The 24,348-nt window shown below is 43.9% G+C and overlaps 2 protein-coding genes across 6 annotated transcripts; one reads left to right on the top strand and one right to left on the bottom strand.

The window, feature by feature from the left end:
• The first annotated feature begins 492 nt into the window (after positions 1 to 492).
• LOC129819063 (tectonic-like complex member MKS1) lies at positions 493 to 4,867 on the top strand. Of its 3 annotated transcripts, XR_008753998.1 has the most exons (4): positions 493 to 740; positions 922 to 1,043; positions 2,223 to 2,351; positions 2,480 to 4,867. XR_008753998.1 is itself a non-coding variant. In XM_055875592.1 (3 exons), the coding sequence occupies exons 1-3, from the start codon at positions 1,971 to 1,973 to the stop codon at positions 2,634 to 2,636; spliced, it is 372 nt and encodes a 123-aa protein (XP_055731567.1). In that variant the 5' UTR covers positions 1,955 to 1,970; the 3' UTR covers positions 2,637 to 4,867. The 3 variants fall into 3 exon arrangements, 1 of the variants encoding a protein (XP_055731567.1); XR_008753999.1 differs by lacking the exons at positions 2,223 to 2,351; positions 2,480 to 4,867 and adding an exon at positions 1,180 to 1,214; XM_055875592.1 differs by lacking the exons at positions 493 to 740; positions 922 to 1,043 and adding an exon at positions 1,955 to 2,056.
• Positions 4,868 to 8,765: 3,898 nt separating this feature from the next.
• On the bottom strand, positions 8,766 to 24,171 carry LOC129819060 (TOG array regulator of axonemal microtubules protein 1-like). Of its 3 annotated transcripts, XM_055875582.1 has the most exons (8): positions 24,012 to 24,171; positions 23,708 to 23,827; positions 22,925 to 23,022; positions 22,630 to 22,758; positions 22,396 to 22,501; positions 15,037 to 15,585; positions 14,338 to 14,599; positions 13,547 to 13,648 (listed from the first exon to the last, which is right to left on the bottom strand). In XM_055875582.1, exons 3-8 carry the CDS (start codon positions 23,008 to 23,010, stop codon positions 13,626 to 13,628), a joined length of 1,155 nt encoding a protein of 384 aa, XP_055731557.1. In that variant the 5' UTR covers positions 23,011 to 23,022; positions 23,708 to 23,827; positions 24,012 to 24,171; the 3' UTR covers positions 13,547 to 13,625. The 3 variants fall into 3 exon arrangements, with proteins under 3 accessions (XP_055731558.1, XP_055731559.1, XP_055731557.1); XM_055875583.1 differs by lacking the exons at positions 15,037 to 15,585; positions 22,396 to 22,501; positions 22,630 to 22,758; ... (1 more) ...; positions 23,708 to 23,827; positions 24,012 to 24,171 and adding exons at positions 8,766 to 9,336; positions 9,620 to 9,743; positions 10,902 to 11,033; positions 12,089 to 12,247; positions 13,156 to 13,391 and having other exon boundaries at positions 13,543 to 13,648; positions 14,338 to 14,426; XM_055875584.1 differs by lacking the exons at positions 15,037 to 15,585; positions 22,396 to 22,501; positions 22,630 to 22,758; ... (1 more) ...; positions 23,708 to 23,827; positions 24,012 to 24,171 and adding exons at positions 10,094 to 10,568; positions 10,902 to 11,033; positions 12,089 to 12,247; positions 13,156 to 13,391 and having other exon boundaries at positions 13,543 to 13,648; positions 14,338 to 14,426.
• Positions 24,172 to 24,348: the final 177 nt, after the last annotated feature.

The raw sequence follows: 24,348 nt of genomic DNA, 5'->3' as shown, positions 1-24,348 counted from the left end.
CTGGTCTCCCACACAGAGATGGAAATCTACACCTGTTTAGACCCTGGAGAATATGGCTTCAGATGAGAGATGCAGAACGTAAAAGCTTCAAACACATTGATATGCAAATTCAGAACCATTGTACACTGAAGTGGAGCATGCATCTGGTCTGAAGCATGTCAAAAGAGTGCAAATGAACTGGGACTGGAGGACTGCATCACATTTAAACTAAATTAGCATGTATCTGATGTAGCTACACTTATCTGTACTTGAATTGTGCTGTTTGAAACGTGCATTTCCAATAAAGCTTTTTAAATTTCAATTATGTGTCAGACAGATTTTTGTCTTAATTCATTACATCAGGGGTTCTTAAACTTTTTACAGCAAGGGAATATTATTGTACTGATATTATCTTACCTGTTATCAGTGGAGGGGGTTTATTCTGCTGCTCTGGAATGTATCCCACGGTAGGTGGCGGTAGTGAACCGGTAAATAGTTGGATTGTTCGCCAGAAACCCAACCAGGCAGGCAGACTGTTGTTACCATGCAACGAGCAGACGCTTGTGAAAATAACTAGCTACAAAATTGGCTAAATGCCTGCTGTTGTATACATAGCGCGCGTGTGTGTATGTTGCTAACATTGGCTAGTTAGCTAGCCATCAATAAAGTTCCTAACGTTACATCATGGCAGACGGCTGGAGCACCGACACCGGAGAGGTTGCCTATCGTTCCCGGGATGTTGTCAAAAACCTTACAATTAAGTAAGTTGCAGTTGGCCTTTGTGTGGCTTTTATTCCTTGCATTGCCATACAAGCAAGACACTGTCTTTAGCTAATGTTAGCTCTCAAAGCAGATGATGATAAACACCCAGTATATTGCTTGAGTTGCCTGAGTTTGCCATGAAAACATGGCATTTGTTTATATTTACAATGGTGTTTACAGGATCCGTATTCAGAGAGTCACCTTCACAGCAGCCCTCTCTCAACACCTTCAGCAGCAGGTTTTGACTCAACAGGAGAGGGGAGGCATTGAGCTGGACACCCTCAACTCACAGGCTCAATCAGGTATTAACACTGTTTTGAAACAGCAAGATGATGTTAGATGTTTTGAAGCAAAAAGATGTTAGATGCTTCTTAGTTGAGTAGATGTTATTTTCGTGGTGGCTAGATATGGACCAGAACATCTTGGTTTAGTTTTCAGCCGGAGATGGTGAGGAGGAGTTAGTGGTAGGCAGGCAGGAGGCAGGCAGTTCAGTCAGGTAGGTCCTCTACCAGTGTCCTTATAACAAATAAGACTTCACTGTTTAGGATAGTTTATGTTGCATAGTAAGTTGTGTGTGTGTGTGTGTGCGCGCGTGCAATATGAAGTGGTTTTGTTCCAGAGTGAGTCAGTATGCCAGACTCCACTGGAGAGAAAATACCACACAGAGATCATGGCTCTGGAGTGGGCAGATGGAACCGCAGGATTTTGGGCAGATGGAAGTGGGCAGATTTTGGGCAGATGGAAGTGGGCAGATGGAACCGACACTGATTCTGACTGCTATATCAATTGGGAAGGGGTGGGTTTCTACTGAATCTCCATTTCTGTAATGGTTCTGTAACCACAGACGCTGGGAGAGGAGCAGCAAGTACAGGGTGAGGATTTACTAATAAATAGACATGAAACTAAAGAAGAACAGAGTCTGGACAAGAGAAACAAAACATTGTCAATGCAGGCACAGGAATGAAACTGAGGAAGTGACAGATATAGGGGAGGCAATCAATGACGTGATGGAGTCCAGGTGAGTCCAATGAAGCGCTGATGAGCGTAACGATGGTGGCAGATGTGTGTAATGATGAGCAGCCTGGCGACCTTGTGCTCCAGAGAGGGGGAGCGGGAGCAGACGTGACAATTTCATTATTCAAAACAAAGCATTTACCTAATTTCTGTCCCAAAGAAACGTTAGTGTTTTAAAGCTGTTTTTGATATACTCATTACAAGATTCCCAGAGTATGGTGACGCAGGTAAAGTCCAACCCTACCTTCCTGGCACATAGGATGGCCAATGTCAGACACAGACGACATGACAGACACCCAGTGTAGGTCCCTGTTACTCACCAAAGTGAATTATTATTAAAGTGAATGTAATTGAAGCAACATTGATGTGTGATGTGCTGCTTTGAAGACAAACAGTGTACCGGTATGTTTACAATACACCATACCCTTGTATGCAAAATGTGTTTGTGGTATTCTGTTGGTCTGCAGTGACAGCACCGTCCCCAAGTCCAGGCTGATTACCTGGGAGCCCTCGGAGGACTTTATGAAGACCAGCCACGTGGTCAACACACCTGTACAGACCATGCACATCATGGGGGACCTGGGACCACCAGGCAAGTGAGTAGCACAAGGGGGAAAACCACTATGTAGCCTATGCACTTATTACACTGCTTTGTATGTAATAACTTTGAAGTACATTCCAATTCAGGAATTGAAAAGTGGCATTGTATTCTTGTATTCCTCAGACTTGGCCAAAACGAGAAGGAATGCTTGTTGTGCACAATAAGAGCAGATGGAAATGGAGTGATTACCATCAAACCAGACTTCAACAAAGTTGTTTCATCAGCAAAGGTCATCTCAAATCTGATTTTATTTGTCACATGCCGAATACAACAGGTGTAGTAGACCTTACAGTGAAATGCTTATTTAAAAAAAATAAGTGTTAGGTAATTATTTTTTATTTTGGACCTAGACTTGGCGCTCCGGTACCGCTTGCCGTGCGGTAGCAGAGAGAACATTCTATGACTAGGGTGGCTTGAGTCTTTGACAATTTTTAGGGCCTTATTCTGACACCACCTGGTATAGTGGTCCTGGATGGCAGGAAGCTTGGCCCCAGTGATGTACTGGGACATACTCACTACCCTCTGTAGTGCCTTGCAGTCAAAGTCCGAGCAGTTGCCATACCAGGCAGTGATTCAACCAGTCAGGATGCTCTCGATGGTGAAGCTGTAGAATTTTTGCTAAATCTTTTCAGTCTCTTGTGGGGGAATAGGCTTTGTCGTGCCCTCTTCACGGCTGTCTTGGTGTTTTTTGACCATTATAGTTTGGTGATGTGGACACCAAGGAACTTGAAGCTCTCAACCTGCTCCACTACAGCCACGTCGATAAGAATGGGGGCATGCTCAGTCCTCCTTTTCCTGTAGTCCACAATCTTCTCCTTTGTCTTGATCACATTTAAGAAGAGGTTGTTGTCCTTGCACCACATTGTCAGGACTCTGACCTCCTTATAGGCTTTCTCGTCGTTGTCGGTGATCAGGCCTACCACTGTTGTCATCGGCAAACTTAATGATGGTGTTGGAGTTGTGCCTGGCCATGCAGTCATGAGTGAACAGGGAGTACAGGAGGGGACTGAGCATGCACCCTAGAGGTGCCCCCGTGTTGAGGATCAGCGTGGCGGATGTGTTGTTACCTACCCTTACCACCTGGGGGCGGCCCGTCAGGAGGTCCAGGATCCAGTTGCAAAGGGAGGTGTTTAGTCCCAGGGTCCTTAGCTTAGTGATGAGCTTTGAGGGCACTAAGGTGTTAAACGCTGAGATGTAGTCAATGAATAGCATTCTCACATAGGTGCTTCTTTTGTCCATGTGTGAAAGGGCAGTGTGGAGTGCAATAGAGATTGCATCATCTGTGGATCTGTTGGGGCGGTATGCAAATTGAAGTGGATCTAGGGTTTCTGGGATAATGGTGTTGATGTGAGCCATGGCCAGCCTTTCAAAGCACTTCATGGCTACAGATGTGAGTGCTACGGGTCGGTAGTCATTTAGGCAGGTTACCTTAGTGTTCTTGGGCACAGGGACTATGGTGGTCTGCTTGAAACATGTTGGTATTACAGACTCCGACAGGGAGAGGTTGAAAATGTCAGTGAAGACGATTGCCAGTTGGTCAGAGCATGCTCGGAGTACACGGCCTGGTAATCTATCTGGCCCTGCAGCCTTATGAATGTTGACCTGTTGATCAATGTTGATCACAGTCATCCGGAACAGCTGATGCTCTCATGCATCTTTCAGTGTTACTTGCCTTGAAGCGAGCATAGAAATGATTTAGCTCGTCTGGTAGGCTCGTGTCACTGGGCAGCTCTCGGCTGTGCTTCCCTTTGTCGTCTGTAATAGTTTGCAAGCCCTGCCACATCCGACGAGCATCGGAGCCGGTGTAGTAGCCTGTATTGACACTTTGCCTGTGTAACAGTATAACTTTAGACCGTCCCCTTGCCCCGGGCGCGAACCAGGGACCCTCTGCACACATCAACAACAGTCACCCACGAAGCGTCGTTACCCATCGCTCCACAAAAGCCGCGGCCCTTGCAGAGCAAGGGGAAACCCTGCTTCAAGTTTCAGAGCAAGTGACGTAACCGATTGAAATGCTATTAGCGCGTACCCGCTAACTAGCTAGCCATTTCACATCCGTTACACCTGTTTGATGGTTCGTCGGAGGGCATAGTGGGATTTCTTATAAGCTTCCATGTTGGAGTCCTGCTCCTTGAAAGCGGAAGCTCTACCCTTTAGCTCTGTGCGGATGTTGCCTGTAATCCATGGCTTCTGGTTGGGTATATACGTATAGTCACTGTGGGGATGACGTCATTGATCCACGTATTGATGAAGCCAGTGATTGATGTGGTGTACTCCTCAATGCCATCGGAAGAATCCCAGGAACATATTCCAGTCTGTGCAAGCAAAACAGTTCTGTAGTTTAGCATCTGCTTCATCTGACCACTTTTTTAATAGACTGAGTCACTGATGCTTCCTGCTTTCATTTTTTCTTGTAAGCAGGAATCAGGAGGATAGAATTATGGTCAGATTTGCCAAATGGAGGGCGAGGGAGAGCTTTGTACGCATCTCTGTGTGTGGAGTGAAGGTGGTCTAGAGTTCGTTTTTTTCCCCCCTCTGGTTGCACATTTAACATGCTGGTTGAAATTAGGTCAAACTGATTTAAGTTTCCCTCCATTAATGTCCCCGGCCACTAGGAGCGCCGCCTCTGGATGAGTGTTTTCCTGTTTGCGTATGGCGGTATACAGCTCATTGAGTGCGGTCTTAGTGCCAGCATCGGTCTGTGGTGGTGTGTAGACAGCTATGAAAAATATAGATGAAAACTTTCTAGGTAGATAGTGTGGTCTGCAGCTTATCATGAGATACTCTAGCTCAGGCGAGCAAAACCTTGAGACTTCCTTGGATATCGTGCACCAGCTGATGTTCTATCCTGCCGATAGTGTATAACCCGTATGTTATTAATGACGTCGTTCAGCCACGACTCTGTGAAGCATAAGATATTACAATTTAAGGTCCCGTTGGTAGGATATATGTGCTTTTAGTTCGTCCCATTTATTTTCCAGCCATTGTATGTTGGTTAACAGTACGGATGGCAAAGGCAGATTAGCCACTCGTCGCCTGATCCTCACAAGGCACCCCGATCTCCTTCTGCGAAATCTACATATTTTTTTCCTACGAATGACAAGGATGAGGTTCTGTTCAGGTGTCTGGAGTAAATCCCTCTCGTCTGACTCATTACAGAAAAATTCTTTGTCCAATTCAAGGTGGGTAATCGCTGTTCTGATGTCCAGAAGCTCTTTTCGGTCATAAGAGACGGTAGCAGCAACATTATGTACAGAATAAGTTTCAAAAAATGTGAAAAAACTAACAAAATAGCATGGTTGGTTAAGAGCCAATAAAACGTCAGCCATCCTCTCTGGCGCCAGTACAACTTTATAAGTCCCAACAAAGGGAATTTGTTTTTCTGAAGGGTTTGGTCACAGATCTGCCAGTTCAGATCAAATCCCACGTTTTGTTGCCTGACTCACGACTCAAACCAGTGACCTTTCAGTTACTGGACTAATTCTCTATCTTCCACCTTCTAACACAATTTAATATTTTTATTTCACCTTTATTTAACCAGGTAGACAACAAGTTCTCATTTACAACTGCGACCTGGCAAAGCGAAGTTCCCTTTACACTATCCCATGTGCGTGTCTCATGATCTGGTAATGAGGTAGTCCTGCCTGTAAGTTTAAAATCAGTGTCACCCGCAGCTCAAAGGGCATTACATCTTGGTCTAATGGTCAAGACACTGGTTTTTCCCATGGGAGGCCCGGGTACAGATCCTGCCCATGAAATATGCACACCTCTCCCAAAGCACAATTCCACTACCACCAATGTAGTGTTTTTTTTTGCAAACCGCAATGGTGTAATGTCCCTTTTGTCTCAAACCCGGGTCTCCCTGCCCGTAGGCAAACAAATATATTTTAGTGAATTTAGTGAAAACTGTGCACAATCTGTAGGAGTACAATTACACACATGGATAACATAGAAATATAAAAGATAGCTGAACATTGGAGTAACGAGCCACATGTTGACATAGATCATGAGACCGTGGTAATGGAAATCTACTGGGGGACGTTCTGACCCTCTGACCCTTGTAGATTCTCCATTGTGTTGACAGATTGCCCAGACATGTTGGTGCCAGGGTGTTTTGACACACTAGATTTATAGTCTACTCATTCCACTAGAAAAGCATACATACCAGAGAAATATGCCTGAGATGGCTGGACACTAATGAACAAGAAACACATAGTCTGCTGATTCCATTTGAGTGAAACTGACCAGACACATAGACGCCTATAAGCAATTGGATGCCCTAGAGATGGGGGGGCACAAAGAGTGCATTGATTTAGTGGTGAAGGGAGGGGATACAGAGTCTGTTGACACACTGGGATAGAGGGTCCGGCCACCATTATAAACTGATTGAAGGCAGATGGTGGTGAATGACTTCATAGGGGACGGACAATACTATGTGGGTATAAATATAAAGGACTGGACTTCTGAGAGGGTGTGTTCAGTGGGACTTCCGAGATGGTTATACTATTGTAAATAAAAGCATGTTTTGATTTCACAAGTTCTGATAAAGCGTTATATTTCTGAGATGATTTTCCACGACATATTCAGGTGTGGAAAGCTCTTAGAGACTTACGCCGAAAGACTCACAGCTGTAATCGCTGCCAAAGGTGCTTGTACAAAGTATTGGCTCAAGGGTGTGAATACTTATGTAAATTTGATATTTCTGTATTAAATGTTCAATACATTTGCAAACATTTCTTAATATGTTTTCACTTTTTCATTATGGTGTACTGTGTGTAGCTGGGTGAGAGAAATACATATATTTAATACTATTTGAATTCAGGCTGGAACACAACGAAATGTGGAATTAGTCAAGGTGTATGAATACTTTCTGAAGGCACTGTAGACAAGGATGGGGGCTTGGGGTTTTGATGGGAGAGGTCTAGACTTTACAGGGCAGGACTATGGTTAGCAGGGTTGGCCTTCATTCCATTTCAACTCAATTAACTCTGAAAATGAAGTTCAAATGCAGTTCACTCAGTTCAGGAAACAACAATATCAATGAATTGGATTTTTCAAATGACCAATTACTACATTTGCTGAGCTGAGCCAGACTGGAAAGGAATCAGAGTTTTGCAGGCAGATCACCCGTGATACAAGTCAGTATTTGACATCCATCCATGGCTGAGGATGTCAGGATATGACGTGAAAACCGGCCACTAGGGGCAACAGTGAGCGCTGTTACCTTTAAGTAAGTGTTTGGTTTTTCTAGGACATTGTGGATGTGGATAAGCATCTGCCTCTGATTCCAAAGGTTTCATGGTTGAATCCAGCGATAGAAGGTCATTTTTGATAGTTTGGTATTAAGCCTATCCCAAACCTTAACCATTTGGAGTTAATGCCTAACCCTAACCTTAAAATCCGGAGTTAATCCCTAAATGTAACCTTAAACACTTTGAGATTTTACATTTGGAACAACTTTGAAATTTGAGAAACATGGACGAACGTCTAATTCTGATGTGAGACCTTGCAGGAAATTTGACTCTCGCTGATAGATTTGTGGATCCAGGACCACATTTTGGGATGTGGCTCCTTCTAGTGGTGCTTTTCCATATAGACTTACCTACACTCCAGGGTTTCGCTAGTGTTTTATGTTAATGTCAGCTCGAAAGACTTATGGCGAGGGCATCAACAATCTCCGCATCATTCAAGTCTGTTGCTTTGTGAGAAGGTGTTAAAGTTCAGTTAGCCATTGTTATGTAAAAGACAGCTGAAAAGAACACAAGAGCTTTGCCTTGGCCCCACTTGAATGAGAGCAGGTCTACCAGATCCATGGGTAAAATACTGGGGTAAATCCTGTATGTAAATGCACCATTAGAAGCTGTATGTAGAAACCAATGGTTTAAACTCTGGGTGGTCGAGTTTGTGAGGCACCATCTCTTACTTGAGCATTATTTAGGTCACTGTAAACAAGGGCAACAAAGCCAGTGATAATCAAACAGAACAGAAAATACAACCACTGTTGTAATGTGTGATGGAAAGAAGCAAAGATTATTTTTGTCCCCACCAGTGACTACGCTTCTCCACTTGTGCTCTAACTAGCTATCCTCCTTTCCTTTTCTTTACATTTTCTGAGGAATTATTGGTTAGTCCCATCTCTGCAAATGGTATGTCCGGCATCTAGTGGTGTTTTGCAGTATGACATGACTGGAGTCCTGTCTATTTCTGTAACATGCTGACCAGACCAGATGGGTCGCGTGTGCGAGCGTTGCAAAATAAATGTACACATATGTTATTCAATAATTGCACCCACACTGAGCATCTGCTTAGCCAGGTGCTAATATAGAACTTGGTTCTATTTGTGACACTGGACGCGCTGCAAGTCCTGCATCTTCCATCTCCTCATTGGTTTTAAGTAGCATATATCAAATCAAATTTCAAATCAAATTTATTTATATAGCCCTTCTTACATCAGCTGATATCTCAAAGTGCTGTACAGAAACCCAGCCTAAAACCCCAAACAGCAAGCAATGCAGGTGTAGAAGCACGGTGGCTCGGAAGAACTCCCTAGAAAGGCCAAAACCTAGGAAGAAACCTAGAGAGGAACCAGGCTATGAGGGGTGGCCAGTCCTCTTCTGGCCGTGCCGGGTGGAGATTATAATAGAACATGGCCAAGATGTTCAAATGTTCATAAATGACCAGCATGGTCAAATAATAATAATCACAGTAGTTGTCGAGGGTGCAGCAAGTCAGCCCCTCAGGAGTAAATGTCAGTTGGCTTTTCATAGCCGATCATTAAGAGTATCTCTACCGCTCCTGCTGTCTCTAGAGAGTTGAAAACAGCAGGTCTGGGACAGGGAGCACGTCCGGTGAACAGGTCAGGGTTCCATAGCCGCAGGCAGAACAGTTGAAACTGGAGCAGGAGCACGGCCAGGTGGACTGGGGACAGCAAGGAGTCATCGTGCCAGGTAGTTCTGAGGCATGGTCCTAAGGCTCAGGTCCTCCGAGAGAGAAAGAGCGAATTAGAGAGAGCATACTTAAATTCACACAGGACACCGGATAAGACAGGAGAAATACTCCAGATATAACCAACTGACCCTAGCCCCCCGACACAAACTACTGCAGCATAAATACTGGAGGCTGAGACAGGAGAGGTCGGGAGACACTGTGGCCCCATCCGACGATACGCCCGGACAGGGCCAAACAGGCAGGATATAACACTACCCACTTTGCCAAAGCACAGCCCCCACACCACTAGAGGGATATCTTCAACCACCAACTTACCATCCTGAGACAAGCCCGAGTATAGCCCACAAAGATCTCCGCCACGGCGCAACCCAAGGGGGGGTGCCAACCCATACAGGAAGACCACGTCAGTGACTCAACCCACTCAAGTGACGCACCCCTCCTAGGGACAGCATGGAAGAGCACCAGTAAGAAAATGTATATAAAACATCCTCATTACATTTTTTAAAATGCTCACGAATTTCTACAAAATGAGCACAAATTTATATTAAACATGGCTACAAATTATGAATCGAGCTCACGAATTGTAAAATGTCCACGTACTGTAATATACATCCACTATACTTTTAGTTTTGGATGTTATGATGATATTCCCTGGAGATCGGGGCCCACAGGGCAGGTGCCCTGCGTGACCATTCGGTAATCTGGCCCTGATCATCAAGTTAAACCACAGGTATTGTTGTTACACATCCTCACACTGTCTTGTAAGATAAAACTGAGACTGGAGCCAGCTTCCATTTTACCAAATTTTATTGTCCAAAGTCATTGTCATAGTCCAGAAGTATTGGATGAAAATCCACAATGTTGGTGCCATACAGGAGCACTGACCAATCTGCCTCCAAAAGAGGACTGCTGGTTTTGAGGATGGTTTGAGGTCAGTGGTTGATAATCTGAGCACCCCCTGAGATGGTGAGTATGGTTTCAGTAGACCACTATTGAGCTGGTAGATCAGATAGGAGCTTTGAGGAAAGGTAATTTAGTGCTTTGAATGTGGTTCATATTGCCTTATAGTGGATTCAGGACTTGGACAAGGAGTCAATGCAGTTTAAAGATGTATTTACATGGGGGTTTGGATGATAGTGTCAAATTTCTTAAAATGAGCGAAAATATTGGAGTTTGGGGACTGGAGGGGAAAATAGTCAGGTTGGGAAATGTGCAAATATTTAGATACAAATATATAGTAAAATTGAGGATTATTCAGATTTTCCTGTTGAAAAAGAGAAAAGACAGAAAGATATAATCTTACAGTATATTAAATTCATCGCATTGGGCCAAAACTGGTTGAATAAACGTTGTTTCCACCTCATTTCAACAACAATAAAATCTATGTGATGACGGTGAATCAACGTGGAAAACACAATTGGATTTTTTTCACCCAACCTTTAACCAACATTTTTGGTTGATTTCACATTTTGGTTGATTTCCCAAATTTAAATCAAAACTAGACATTGAACTGATGTCTGTGCCCAGTGGTACTGGATTTCTGTAATCATATCAGCTCATTTGTCACACTTCTTCAAATCATCCAGAGAGAATGTACCTTTCTTTGAGGTTAACCTTTGAGATGACCTCCCTCAAGGATTCTCGCTCTTTCCTCGGAGCGAATTTGTCCCACATTTTAGCAAAGTCGCCATTGGTGGCCACGTTTCTCAAGATATTGCGACCATGATGCCTGTGGACAAAGATATTAATATCATCTTAAACGTGCAACATATCACAAAAATGTCTGCTGTCTGTGATTAAAATCAGTACTCAATTGATGGCAACCTGAGAAAAAATATCCCATCAAAATAAGACATACATTAGGTAGAATTTGCAAGAGGGTCGGTTTGAGTAATGCACCGCATTACCTGATCTACAAATCATCTCAACTATCTAACAACTGGGTATTAACCGTTCGTTATTTTGAAAATCTTAGCGAATCTGCACAGCGCTTGGCTCAGGCCGACCATTGTGATCAACTAGGGTTGTCTTCATTAGGCACCAAACAGAAGGAAGGAAACTGAATCAGGTACTGACTATTTGGACTCATTTACATTTTACATTTTTACCCCAATTTCGTGGTATCCAATTGGTAGTTACAATCTTGTCCCATCGCTGCAACTCCCGTAAGGACTCTGGAGAGGCGAAGGTCGAGAGTCGTGCGTCCTCCGAAACACAACCCAGCCAAGTCGCACTGCTTCTTGACACAATGCCCGCTTAACCTGGAAGCCAGCTGCACCAATGTGTCGGAGGAAACCCGATACACCTGGGGACCATGTCAGCGTGCACTGCACCCCGCCCACCACAGGAGGTCCTTCGTTGGCGATGGGAGAAGAACATCCCTGCCGGCCTTTGGCTTTGGCTAAGCTTTTGGCTTTTTAACTTTCAAACCCACATGAGTGCCTGGACTTGGATTTTTCTATGCCACGTAGCAATTATTTGTGTTTATAATTTTTCCTTTTTGTTTTCAATTACTATTCCCCTCCAAGAGAACCTGTGGTTGTTTTGGAATACCTCAAATCTGCAATTCAATCCATGACACCCTTTAGCATAGACGCTGTAGACAATGTGGCTTTTAAAGGCAATTTCAATTTGTATTCGTGGTAAACGCTGCAGATGTTGACTCGAGTAAATTACCTTTAAAAGCTGCATTGTCGGCGATCTAATGCTATAGCGAGCCATGGATTGAATCCCGGCTTTAACTGTTATGTTGAAGCAAGCTACTTTACAGGAGGAACTTCCCACCTGGCTTCCTGTGCAGGGTCCACAGCCAGTTTACTGACGGCAATCAAGAAGCGGTCAGTAAGGTCTTTCTTCCCCGACAGGAGACGAGCCATCCCCATGACCTCAGCCAGTCTCTCCAGGTGCTGAGCAGTGCAGCTCCTCACCGCAGCGTTACGGTGGCTGAGGAAGGAAAAACAGAGCACATCAGTTACATGTCATAGAGATACATGAGTTAGGAGACAAATGATAATGGATTGTATTGATGAAGTCTCATCGATGGATCAAAATGTTCGTTAAGACTTTATATTAAGGTCCCTTAATATACCATTTATAAACTGTTTGTAAAGAGTTTACTTATTCCTACATTTGTAAATGTCAATAAGAAATCTATAAATAGTTATTTACACATTTATAAACGCTATTTTAAATGATTTGTTCATGATTTATCAGATAATTAATAAGGTGTTTGATCATAGTATGTTCATGATTAATAATGTACTACTAATGTACTATAAACCAGTTATAAAGGAGGTGTTGTCAAGGCATTTGTTAATGATTGATTAATGGTTTGACTCACCAATTATATACATATTTTTAAGTGTATTTATAAATGTCACGAATGGTGTATTTATTAATGAGTGCATTTATGAATGTGAGTACATGCACTTACTAATACCTCAGTGCCTCAAGAATAGCCCCTAATCTAAAGTGTTCACTATATATACTTTATAAATGTTTATAAATGACTTGTTACTCCCCAAAGGCTAGCACACATCAGTAGACAGTACCTCTCCACCAATGGCTAAAAATAATCTAAATAACGCATTGGTAAAATAAGAAGTACACAACACAAGGAGGTATAAGACAAAATAAAAAAATGTGATTCCATTAAAATGTGACGTCTAACGTTGGGGTGAGTTGCTGCCGGAAGTGTTGTGGAATAACCTAGCATGCTGATGAAAAAGGCAGTTAATTAAAAACTTGCAGTATTTCAATCTTCTCGATTTCGAGGCTTGGATAATGGGATAATTTGTGTAAGTCTGGATCTACCCGTTAGTGAGTGTTAATTGACCCCTCTCCCTCTTTACCTCAGCCCACCGACCAGCAGGGCATTCATGACACGGGTAGGGGTGCAGCTCTGCACCATGTGACCCAGGGCAAAGTTGGCGCCCTGCCGGATGAAGGTGTTGGCCTCGCTGGCTTTGTGCAGCAGCACGCGTGCCGTCCCCTCCACCTCACTGTCCATGGCCCTCTGGAGGTGGACGTACATGTCACCCAGTGTGGCCATGGCAGCACAGGACACTGCAGAGCGCAGGTTCTTCACCTGAATCATAATAACACGCACAGGACCAGCTATTAATGTTGAGCAGTACAACCCACGAACATCAGAAACGTGACACAATAATTTGACTTGTTCTCCAAATGTAGCAGATTTGTGCAGATGAATGAATAGGTCAGTGAATGAATACAGCTACCTCATTTATAATGGCAAGGCAGATATCATGGAGTTTAGGCATCAGTATGTCCACGTGGTTCTGAGCCATCACACGGAGAGAGGTCAAGCCCTCGATCTTCTTCTCCCTGCAATTCAGTGAAAGAAACGTAAGCAATTTCGACAACATTTTCCAAAAACATTATAATGATGTTCATCAATTAGGATTCTGGTCTCTTAATTTCAGAAGTTTCTTCGCTCTGTAGCTCAAATCTACATTTCCAAGGACACTACACTGTGCTTCCTTTAGCCTAGCTCCATTGGTCTTGTCTACAGTGAATGCTCACCAGTCATCAGAGGCAAAGTGGAGTAGCTTGAAGGTCTTAGTCAGGGCCTGCTCTGGGTTGGACAGGGGCTGCAATCTGGCCTGGTCCTGACTCTTCTTCATTTGGCCCTTTGGCTCACTGGCTGCCTTCTTGTCTATGGGTTGACAGCAGCTATCTATCTCTCCATGAACTGTATGTATTTATTTAGGTATTTACTAATTTCCATATCTGTTTGTAGCTTTTAACACTAGAACATCTTAGTTCATTATGATATCATATCATTTTAAATTTAGCACACATTTTTTTGGTGCTCACCCTGCTCAGAAGCAGGGTCCAATTAACCTTGAGTAAAGGTTCTCACTGTGAAACAGGCAAAGCCAGTGTGGAAAAATGTCTTAGACCTGGGCTAAAGCCATTTGTGTCCCTTCCCTTCCTACTGTCTTTCTATCACTCTACCTAGCTTCATCTCCCTGTCTAATTTACATTAGTGTGAGTACATGAGAGGGACTGACCTGAGCCGGTGACAGCCTTTGGCAGGCTAAGGAACCTTATGGGCCGAGGCAGTTTGCTCCTGGGCTTGGTAGGAGGGGGAGCAGGCCTGGGTGGGCTGTCACGCGACTTGACCGGGGTCCCGACATCCAGGTAGTCACAGAGCTCCACAGGGGTGTTCATATCCCCTGAGCTCAGGCTTCCCAGAGAGCTGGTGGCTATTTCCCCCATGGACATGGCCAAGCCCAAACTTCTCCTGCCCATGGCCTTCACCTCATGTACCACCTTTGGCGTAGACCAGAAAAGAATGCTCCCATCATAAAAATACATATAGAACTTGTGTATACATAAACTAATACACAGAGAGATCCTGTATTCTAGGTTCTATTATATCATGCTGTCAAAGAGAGTATCCTTTCTAACCTGTACCCCCGCACACTGACTCGGTACCGATACCCCCTGTATTTAGCCTCGTTATTGTTATGTCATTGTGTTACTTTAAATATTATTATTTTTTACTTTAGTATTTGGTCAATATTTTCTTAACTCTTCTTGAACTACACTGTTGGTTTCACAGTAAGGTCTACACTTGTTGTGTTCGGCGCACGTGATAAATAAAGTTTGATTTGATTATAAGACATGGAACCACTATCTGTTTTGGCAATTTATCAGTCCAAGTATAATTTTGAACTGCACATTTTTACATTTACTATAAATTTCACCTTCCAGGCCTCCTCCTTCAGGTGAGTCTCGATGTCCCTCTCCTCCTCAATCAGGTCAATGGGTCTGTTGTCAGCACAGCCCTGGTCCGACTGGACTTTCAGGGCTTTGACTCCCCGCCTGCCCTTCTTCTTCTTGCCCCTCTTGGAGGGAGCTCCAGTGGGAGGGACGGGAACAGGCCACACGCTACTGCTGCTGAATGACTTATTTACCTGGATGGACTCCAGAGAGTGAGATCCGGATCGAACTTGGGCTCCGTCCACCCCCACCACGTTCTTCAGTGGGGCCAGAGCTATGTGTTCAAGCCTTCGTGGCAAAGGCCTTGGTGGAGCTTTCGGCCGCGGAATGCACTGAATAGAGGGGACGAAGTGGTGCGCGAAGGTGCTGCCAACCCCGATGAGAGCAGTCCGGACATAATTCTCATGGATAGCACTTATCTTTCTTTGCTTTACTTCCATGGCCTCTCTCTCAGCTCTCTGCATCTGCAGAAGTCTGGCATCACTGATGAAGCCACGATGGCCCTCTGGGATTGGGTAGCTCTCCTGATAGCCCTGGATCACAATGGGACAGTATGAAATGAATAGCAGAAGTGAAGTAGGCAAAATAGTTTTTACAGTGTGTCAAAAAAAGCTTTTATGCTAAAGATTTTATGGATGTAGGCCTACTGTATGTCTATGAAACCACAAAATAAACACAGTGATATTTTTGAAAAACATTTGAAAAACTGATGAGCCTTACAAAACTTGAAAACTTGTCCTGGTCATCCTGTTGGTTTAAAGCCATGTTTTGCTTCCTCAAGTGTTCGATGACACTCTTCATCTGAGAATTCTCCTTCTGGAGTTTGTCAAACTCACTTGATTTTCTTCCTCGATAAGCCATTGATGATAAATATGAACACTCTCAAAATAAGAACTTAACCTATCTCTGTGAGAGATCTATCATGAAATGAGTGGAAATGAAATGTTGCTTGTCAGATGGAACCAGCAATGATATGATGGCAAGGCTTCCGTTACATTGTGATGTCATAATGGGGTCTGTTGACAGTGCTGAGCACATCAGCACATGGTGAACATTCATGAAAGCTTTTTGATTCCCATATAAAATCATAAATGTGGTGAATTTGTAAATACTATATATATATATATATATATATATATATATATATATATATATATATATATATATATATATATATACACTGCTCAAAAAAATAAAGGGAACACTTAAACAACACAATGTAACTCCAAGTCAATCACACTTCTGTGAAATCAAACTGTCCACTTAGGAAGCAACACTGATTGACAAGACATTTCACATGCTGTTGTGCAAATGGAATAGACAAAAGGTGGAAATTATAGGCAATTAGCAAGACACCCCCAATAAAGGAATGGTTCTGCAGGTGGTGACCACAGACCACTTCTCAGTTCCTATGCTTCCTGGCTGATGTTTTGGTCACTTTTGAATGCTGGCGGTGCTTTCACTCTAGTGCAGGGGTGTCAAACATACGGCCCGCGGGCCGGAACCGGCCCCCAAGGAGGTTCGATCAGGCCCGCAGGATAATTTGAAAGTGGAAAAAATGCATAAAAGACATGGAATTAATATTTTTAATTCACTGCAATTCATGGATTATCCGCTAAGGGGCGCACTCCATCAGAGTAGAAGACAAGCCGCATCACTGAGACAGACTGAAAACAGCAGACGGTATCAATGCGCCATCTGCTGCTTGTTACGACGTTGTTAATACCTTGGTCTCTACCTCTCCGCTACACCCTCATTAGCCAAAATGTCGTTATCCAAACGGAGAAAAGTAGATAAGGAGTGTAGAATTTTCAAAGAAAAATGGACCACGTCCTATTTATTTACAGAGATGCACGGAAAACCTTCGTGCTTGGTGTGTTTGCAACAAGTTTCGGTATTGAAGGAATATAATATTCGACGCCACTACGAGACTCATCACAGCGAAAAATATGACGGCTTGCAAGGACAACTGAGAAGAGATAAGATTAACGAATTGCTGGCGGGTCTGAGGAAACAGCAGTCAACTTTCATCCAGAGCCGAGAAGTCAGTGAAGCAGCGGTAAAAGCCAGCTACCTAATTGCTAGCGAAATAGCATTAGCGTCGAAGCCGTATTCCGACGGTGACTTTGTTAAACGATGCATGATGAAGGCGGCTGAACTTGTATGTCCCGAGAAGCGACAAGCTTTTGCCAATATTAGCCTGACGAGGAATACTATAGCAGAGAGGATTTCGGAACTATCGGCAGATTTAGACAGTCAATTGAAACAGAGAGTCAAGTCATTTATTGCATTTTCCGTGGCAATTGACGAGAGCACTGACATCACAGACGTGGCCCAACTGGCCATATTTATTCGAGGAGTTGATGAGACATTGACTGTTACTGAAGAGTTTCTTGAGTTAGTGCCAATGATGGACATCACAACAGCCGAGGACATTTTCGGCTCTGTCGTTGCTGCATTGGACAGAGTTGGAGTGGACTGGTCCCGCGCTGTCAGCCTGGCTACAGACGGCGCGCCATCCATGGTCGGAAAGAAAGCAGGTGTCGCGACAAAGTTCAAAGACAAAGTACAAGCCCTTAATGGAGGAGATCGTTTCTGGACATTTCACTGTATTTTGCACCAGGAGGCATTGTGTTGCAAGTCGCTGAAAATGGACTACGTCATGGAGGTGGTTGTTCGCACTGTAAATTTCATCCGGTCCAGAGGTCTGAACCATCGTCAGTTTGACAAACTTCTCAGCGACAGCAACATTACCCACAGCCTGCCATACCACACTGAAGTGAGATGGTTAAGCCGAGGCGCTGTGCTGAGGCATTTCTTTGATCTACGAGAGGAAATCGGACAGTTCATGGAGAAAAAAGGAAAACCGGTGTTGGAATTACAATCTCAGGAATGGCTACGGGACCTTGCATTCTTGGTTGATATTACTGAACACTTGAACAATCTGAACAAAATGTTGCAAGGCCGCAAAAAAGTTGTCACACAGTTTTCTGACAACATACATGCATTTAAGTTGAAGCTGACTTTGTGGGAGATGCAACTGGCAAATGGCAACCCTGCTCATTTCCCCTGTCTGAGAGATGTGTGTGTGACCAGACCTGATGCGGACATGAAACGGTACAAAGACAAAATTGCAGGACTACTGCGGGAGTTTGAGAAACGTTTTCAGGTATTTGGTGAACTTGAGACAGAATTTTCAGTTTTTCGCTCACCTTTCACAGTTAAAGCTTCTGATCTGCCGGTCGAAATTCTGCTAGAGATAATTGATTTGCAGTGTGATGCAGATTTGAAGGGCAAATTTGCCTCTGTAGGTCTGGACAGATTTTATCAGTATCTACTACCAGGGTACCCCAAATTAACAGCCCTGGCTGCTAAAATTTTGTGCATGTTTGGGAAAACCTACCTTTGTGAACAAATTTTCTCAGTGATGAATATCAATAAAACAAAAATGCGTTCAAGGCTCACAAACAAGCACTTAAATGACATTCTGAAAGTGACAGCTAGTCAGGACATGACACCTGGTGTTGATGCACTTGTACAGGCCAAAAGATGCCAAGTTTCAGGAACAAATACAAGTCCAGACTAGACTAACACCTTTAAAATGCTGCCTTAGATACTGTTTGCATTGAAAGAATACAGCTCTGTGAAGATGAATCCTTACTGTGGTGATTTAAAAAATGTGCACTTTAATGTTAGTCAGCAGCTTCAAAACAAAAGTTGTGTGATGGAATTCTACTGTTCATACAACTCCATAAATTTTCAGTATGTATTGTATGTGTATGTATGTTTCATGTATGAAGTTTACAGATTTACAGGACAGGCGAACACTTTCTTCATTACACATTTAAAATCACTCTCCTTAGTTTGTAAGGTGTACGCAGGGATTACATTTAGATTTTATATGCGTATGTGTAAGTGGTTTAAAAATTCCTTTCTTTAAAAGTCTCATTTAATCTTAAAGTGCATTACTATATTTTTCAGTACCAATTAAAGTTTTGTGCCTTTGTACAATCAGTGGGATCAGTTGCAATGCATATTTGTGAATGATAAAAGTAAATTGCACATTTGTCTAAGGAAATATGAGGTGTTTCATGAAATGTTTTGTAAAAGGATAGTTCATTAAATTTCAATATTTTCCTAATGTTCTTGTGCTTCTTTACACCAAAACAAAGGAAAGACATGATATTTTGTTTATTTATAGCAGAGTATGGTATAATTTTAATGGTCCGGCCCACTTGACATCTCCCTAGGCCGTATGTGGCCCACGATGCGAAATGAGTTTGACACCCCTGCTCTAGTGGTAGCATGAGACGGAGTCTACAACCCACACAAGTGGCTCAGGTAGTGCAGTTCATCCAGGATGGCACATCAATGTGAGCTGTGGCAAAAAGGTTTGCTGTGTCTGTCAGCGTAGTGTCCAGAGCATGGAGGCGCTACCAGGAGACAGGCCAGTACATCAGGAGACGTGGAGGAGGCCGTAGGAGGGCAACAACCCAGCAGCAGGACCGCTACCTCCGCCTTTGTGCAAGGAGGTGCACTGCCAGAGCCCTGCAAAATGACCTCCAGACCGAAAAGAGCTTCTGGACATCAGAACAGCGATTACCCACCTTGAATTGGACAAATAATTTTTCTGTAATGAGTCAGACGAGAGGGATTTACTCCAGACACCTGAACAGGCCCTCATCCTTGTCATTCGTAGGAAAAAAATATGTAGATTTCGCAGAAGGAGATCGGGGTGCCTTGTGAGGATCAGGCAACGAGTGGCTAATCTGCCTTTGCCATCCGTACTGTTAGCCAACGTACAATAGCTGGAAAATAAATGGGACGAACTAAAAGCACATATCCTACCAATGGGACCTTAAAAACTGTAATATCTTATGCTTCACAGAGTCGTGGCTGAACGACGTCATTAATAACATACAGCTGGCGGGTTAAACACTATCGGCAGGATAGGACAGCAGCTGGTGCACGAGGAAGTCTCAAGGTTTTGCTCGCCTGAGCTAGAGTATCTCATGATAAGCTGCAGACCACACTATCTACCTAGAAAGTTTTCATCTATATTTTTCATAGCTGTCTACACACCACCACAGACCGATGCTGGCACTAAGACCGCACTCAATGAGCTGAATACCGCCATAAGCAAACAGGAAAACACTCATCCAGAGGCGGCGCTCCTAGTGGCCGGGGACATTAATGGAGGGAAACTTCAATCAGTTTGACCTAATTTCAACCAGCATGTTAAATGTGCAACCAGAGGGGGGAAAAAACTAACTCTAGACCACCTTTACTCCACACACAGAGATGTGTACAAAGCTCTCCCTCGCCCTCCATTTGGCAAATCTGACCATAATTCTATCCTCCTGATTCCTGCTTACAAGAAAAAATTAAAGCAGGAAGCATCAGTGACTCAGTCTATAAAAATGTGGTCAGATGAAGCAGATGCTAAACTACAGAACTGTTTTGCTTGCACAGACTGGAATTTGTTCCTGGGATTCTTGCGATGGCATTGAGGAGTACACCACATCAATCACTGGCTTCATCAATACGTGGATCAATGACGTCGTCCCCACAGTGGCTATAAGTATATACCCCAACCAGAAGCCATGGATTACAGGCAACATCCGCACAGAGCTGAAGGGTAGAGCTTCCGCTTTCAAGGAGCGGGACTCTAACACGGAAGCTTATAAGAAATCCCGCTATGCCTTCCGACAAACCATCAAACAGGCAAAGTGTCAATACAGGACTAAGATCGAATCATACTACACCGGCTCCAACGCTCGTCGGATGTGGCAGGGCTTGCAAACTATTACAGACTAGTGACACGCCCAGTGACACGAGCCTACCAGACGAGCTAAATAACTTCTATGCTCGCTTCAAGGCAAGTAACACTGAAACATGCATGAGAGCATCAGCTGTTCCGGACGACTGTGTGATCATGCTCTCCGCAGCCGATGTAAGACCTTTAAACAGGTCAACATTCATAAGGCCGCGGGGCCAGATAGATTACCAGGCCGTGTACTCCGAGCATGCTCTGACCAACTGGCAATCGTCTTCACTGACATTTTCAACCTCTCCCTGTCGGAGTCTGTAATACCACCATAGTCCCTGTGCCCAAGAACACTAAGGTAACCTGCCTAAATGACTACCGACCCGTACCACTCACATCTGCAGCCATGAAGTGCTTTGAAAGGCTGGCCATGGCTCACATCAACACCATTATCCCAGAAACCCTAGACCCACTTCAATTTGCATACCGCCCCAACAGATCCACAGATGATGCAATCTCTATTGCACTCCACACTGCCCTTTCACACATGGACAAAAGCAGCACCTATGTGAGAATGCTATTCATTGACTACATCTCAGTGTTTAACACCATAGTGCCCTCAAAGCTCATCACTAAGCTAAGGACCCTGGGACTAAACACCTCCCTCTGCAACTGGATCCTGGACCTCCTGATGGGCCGCCCCCAGGTGGTAAGGGTAGGTAACAACACATCCGCCACGCTGATTCTCAACACGGGGGCACCTCTAGAGTGCATGCTCAGTCCTCTCCTGTACTCCCTGTTCACTCATGACTGCACGGCCAGGCACGACTCCAACACCATCATTAAGTTTGCCGATGACAACAGTGGTAGGCCTGATCACCGACAACGACGAGAAAGCCTATAAGGAGGTCAGAGTCCTGACAATGTGGTGCAAGGACAACAACCTCTTCCTCAATGTGATCAAGACAAAGGAGAAGATTGTGGACTACAGGAAAAGGAGGACTGAGCACGCCCCTATTCTTATCGACGGGGCTGTAGTGGAGCAGGTTGAGAGCTTCAAGTTCCTTGGTGTCCACATCACCAAACTATAATGGTCCAAACACACCAAGACAGTCGCGAAGAGGGCACGACAAAGCCTATTCCCCCACAAGAGACTGAAAAGATTTATCATGGGCCCTCAGATCCTCAAAAAATTCTACAGCTTCACCATCGAGAGCATCCTGACTGGTTGAATCACTGCATGGTATGACAACTGCTCGGACTTTGACTGCAAGGCACTACAGAGGGTAGTGAGTATGTCCAAATACATCACCGGGGCCAAGCTTCCTGCCATCCAGGACCACTATACCAGGTGGTGTCAGAATAAGGCCCTACAAATTGTCAAAGACTCAAGCCACCCTAGTCACAGAATGTTCTCTCTGCTACCGCACGGCAAGCGGTACCGGAGCGCCAAGTCTAGGTCCAAAATAAAAAATAATTACCTAACACTTATTTTTTTTAAATAAGCATTTCACTGTAAGGTCTACTACACCTGTTGTATTCGGCATGTGACAAATAAAATCAGATTTGAGATGACCTTTGCTGATGAAACAACTTTGTTGAAGTCTGGTTTGATGGTAATCACTCCATTTCCATCTGCTCTTATGGTGCACAACAAGCATTCCTTCTCGTTTTGGCCAAGTCTGAGGAATACAAGAATACAATGCCACTTTTCAATTCCTGAATTGGAATGTACTTCAAAGTTATTACATACAAAGCAGTGTAATAAGTGCATAGGCTACATAGTGTTTTTTCCTCTTGTGCTACTCACTTGCCTGGTGGTCCCAGGTCACCCATGATGTGCATGGTCTGTACAGGTGTGTTGACCACGTGGCTGGTCTTCATAAAGTCCTTCGAGGGCTCCCAGGTAATCAGCCTGGACTTGGGGACGGTGCTGTCACTGCAGACCAACAGAATACCACAAACACATTTTGCATACAAGGGTATGGTGTAATGTGAACATACCGGTACACTGTTTGTCTTCAAAGCAGCACATCACACATCAATGTTGCTTCAATTACATTCACTTTAATAATAATTCACTTTGGTGAGTAACAGGGACCTACACTGGGTGTCTGTCATGTCGTCTGTGTCTGACATTAGCCATCCTATGTGCCAGGAAGGTAGGGTTGGACTTTATCTGTGTCACCATACTCTGGGAATCCTGTAATGAGTATATCAAAAACAGCTTTAAAACACTAACGTTTCTTTGGGACAGAAATTAGGTAAATGCTTTGTTTTGAATAATGAAATTGTCACGTCTGCTCCCGCTCACCCTCTCTGGAGCACGAGGTCTCCAGGCTGCTCATCATTACACACATCTATCACCATCGTTACACGAACCAGCGCTTCATCGGACTCACCTGGACTCCATCACATCATTTATTGCCTCCCCTATATCTGTCACTTCCTCAGTTTCATTCCTGTGTCTGCATTGATAATGTTTTGTTTCTCTTGTCCAGACTCTGTTCTTCTTTAGTTTCATGTCTATTTATTAGTAAATCCTCACCCAGTACTTGCTGCCCCTCTCCCAGCATCTGTGGTTACAGAACCATTACAGAAATGGAGATTCAGTAAAACTACGCAATGCAACAACTATGCAACATCAAACTATCCTAAACAGTGAAGTCTTATTTGTTATAAGGACACTGGTAGAGGACCTACCTGACTGAACAGCCTCTCCTGCCTGCCTACCACTAACTCCTCCTCACCATCTCCGGCTGAAAACTAAACCAAGATGTTCTGGTCCATATCTAGCCACCACGAAAATAAAATCTAATCAACTAAGAAGCATCTAACATCTTTTTGCTTCAAAACATCATCTTGCTGTTTCAAAACAGTGTTAATACCTGATTGAGCCTGTGAGTTGAGGGTGTCCAGCTCAATGCCTCCCCTCTCCTGTTGAGTCAAAACCTGCTGCTGAAGGTGTTGAGAGGGCTGCTGTGAAGGTGACTCTCTGAATACGGATCCTGTAAACACCATTGTAAATATAAACAAATGCCATGTTTTCATGGCAAACTCAGGGATCAGGTCAAGCAATATACTGGGTGTTTATCATCATCTGCTTTGAGAGCTAACATTAGCTAAAGACAGTGTCTTGCTTGTATGGCAATGCAAGGAATAAAAGCCACACAAAGGCCAACTGCAACTTACTTAATTGTAAGGTTTTTGACAGCATCCCGGGAACGTTAGGCAACCTCTCCGGTGTCGGTGCTCCAGCCGTCTGCCATGTTGTAACGTTAGGAACTTTATTAATGGCTAACTAACTAGCTAGGTTAGCAACATACACACACGCGCGCTATGTGCGCCTGGTTGGGTTTCTGGCGAGCAATCCAACTATTAATTGGTTCACTACCACCACCTACCGTGGGATACATTCCAGAGCAGCAGAATAAACCCCCCCCACTGATAACAGGTAAGATAATATCAGTACAATAATATTCCCTTGCTGTAAAAAGTTTATGAACCCCTGATGTAATGAATTAAGACA

Source organism: Salvelinus fontinalis, chromosome 21 (assembly GCF_029448725.1).
Source record: "Salvelinus fontinalis isolate EN_2023a chromosome 21, ASM2944872v1, whole genome shotgun sequence".
In the NCBI taxonomy this organism is placed as follows: domain Eukaryota; kingdom Metazoa; phylum Chordata; class Actinopteri; order Salmoniformes; family Salmonidae; genus Salvelinus; species Salvelinus fontinalis.
Note: the sequence above shows the minus strand (reverse complement) of the source record. Positions and strands in the feature narration are given on the sequence as shown.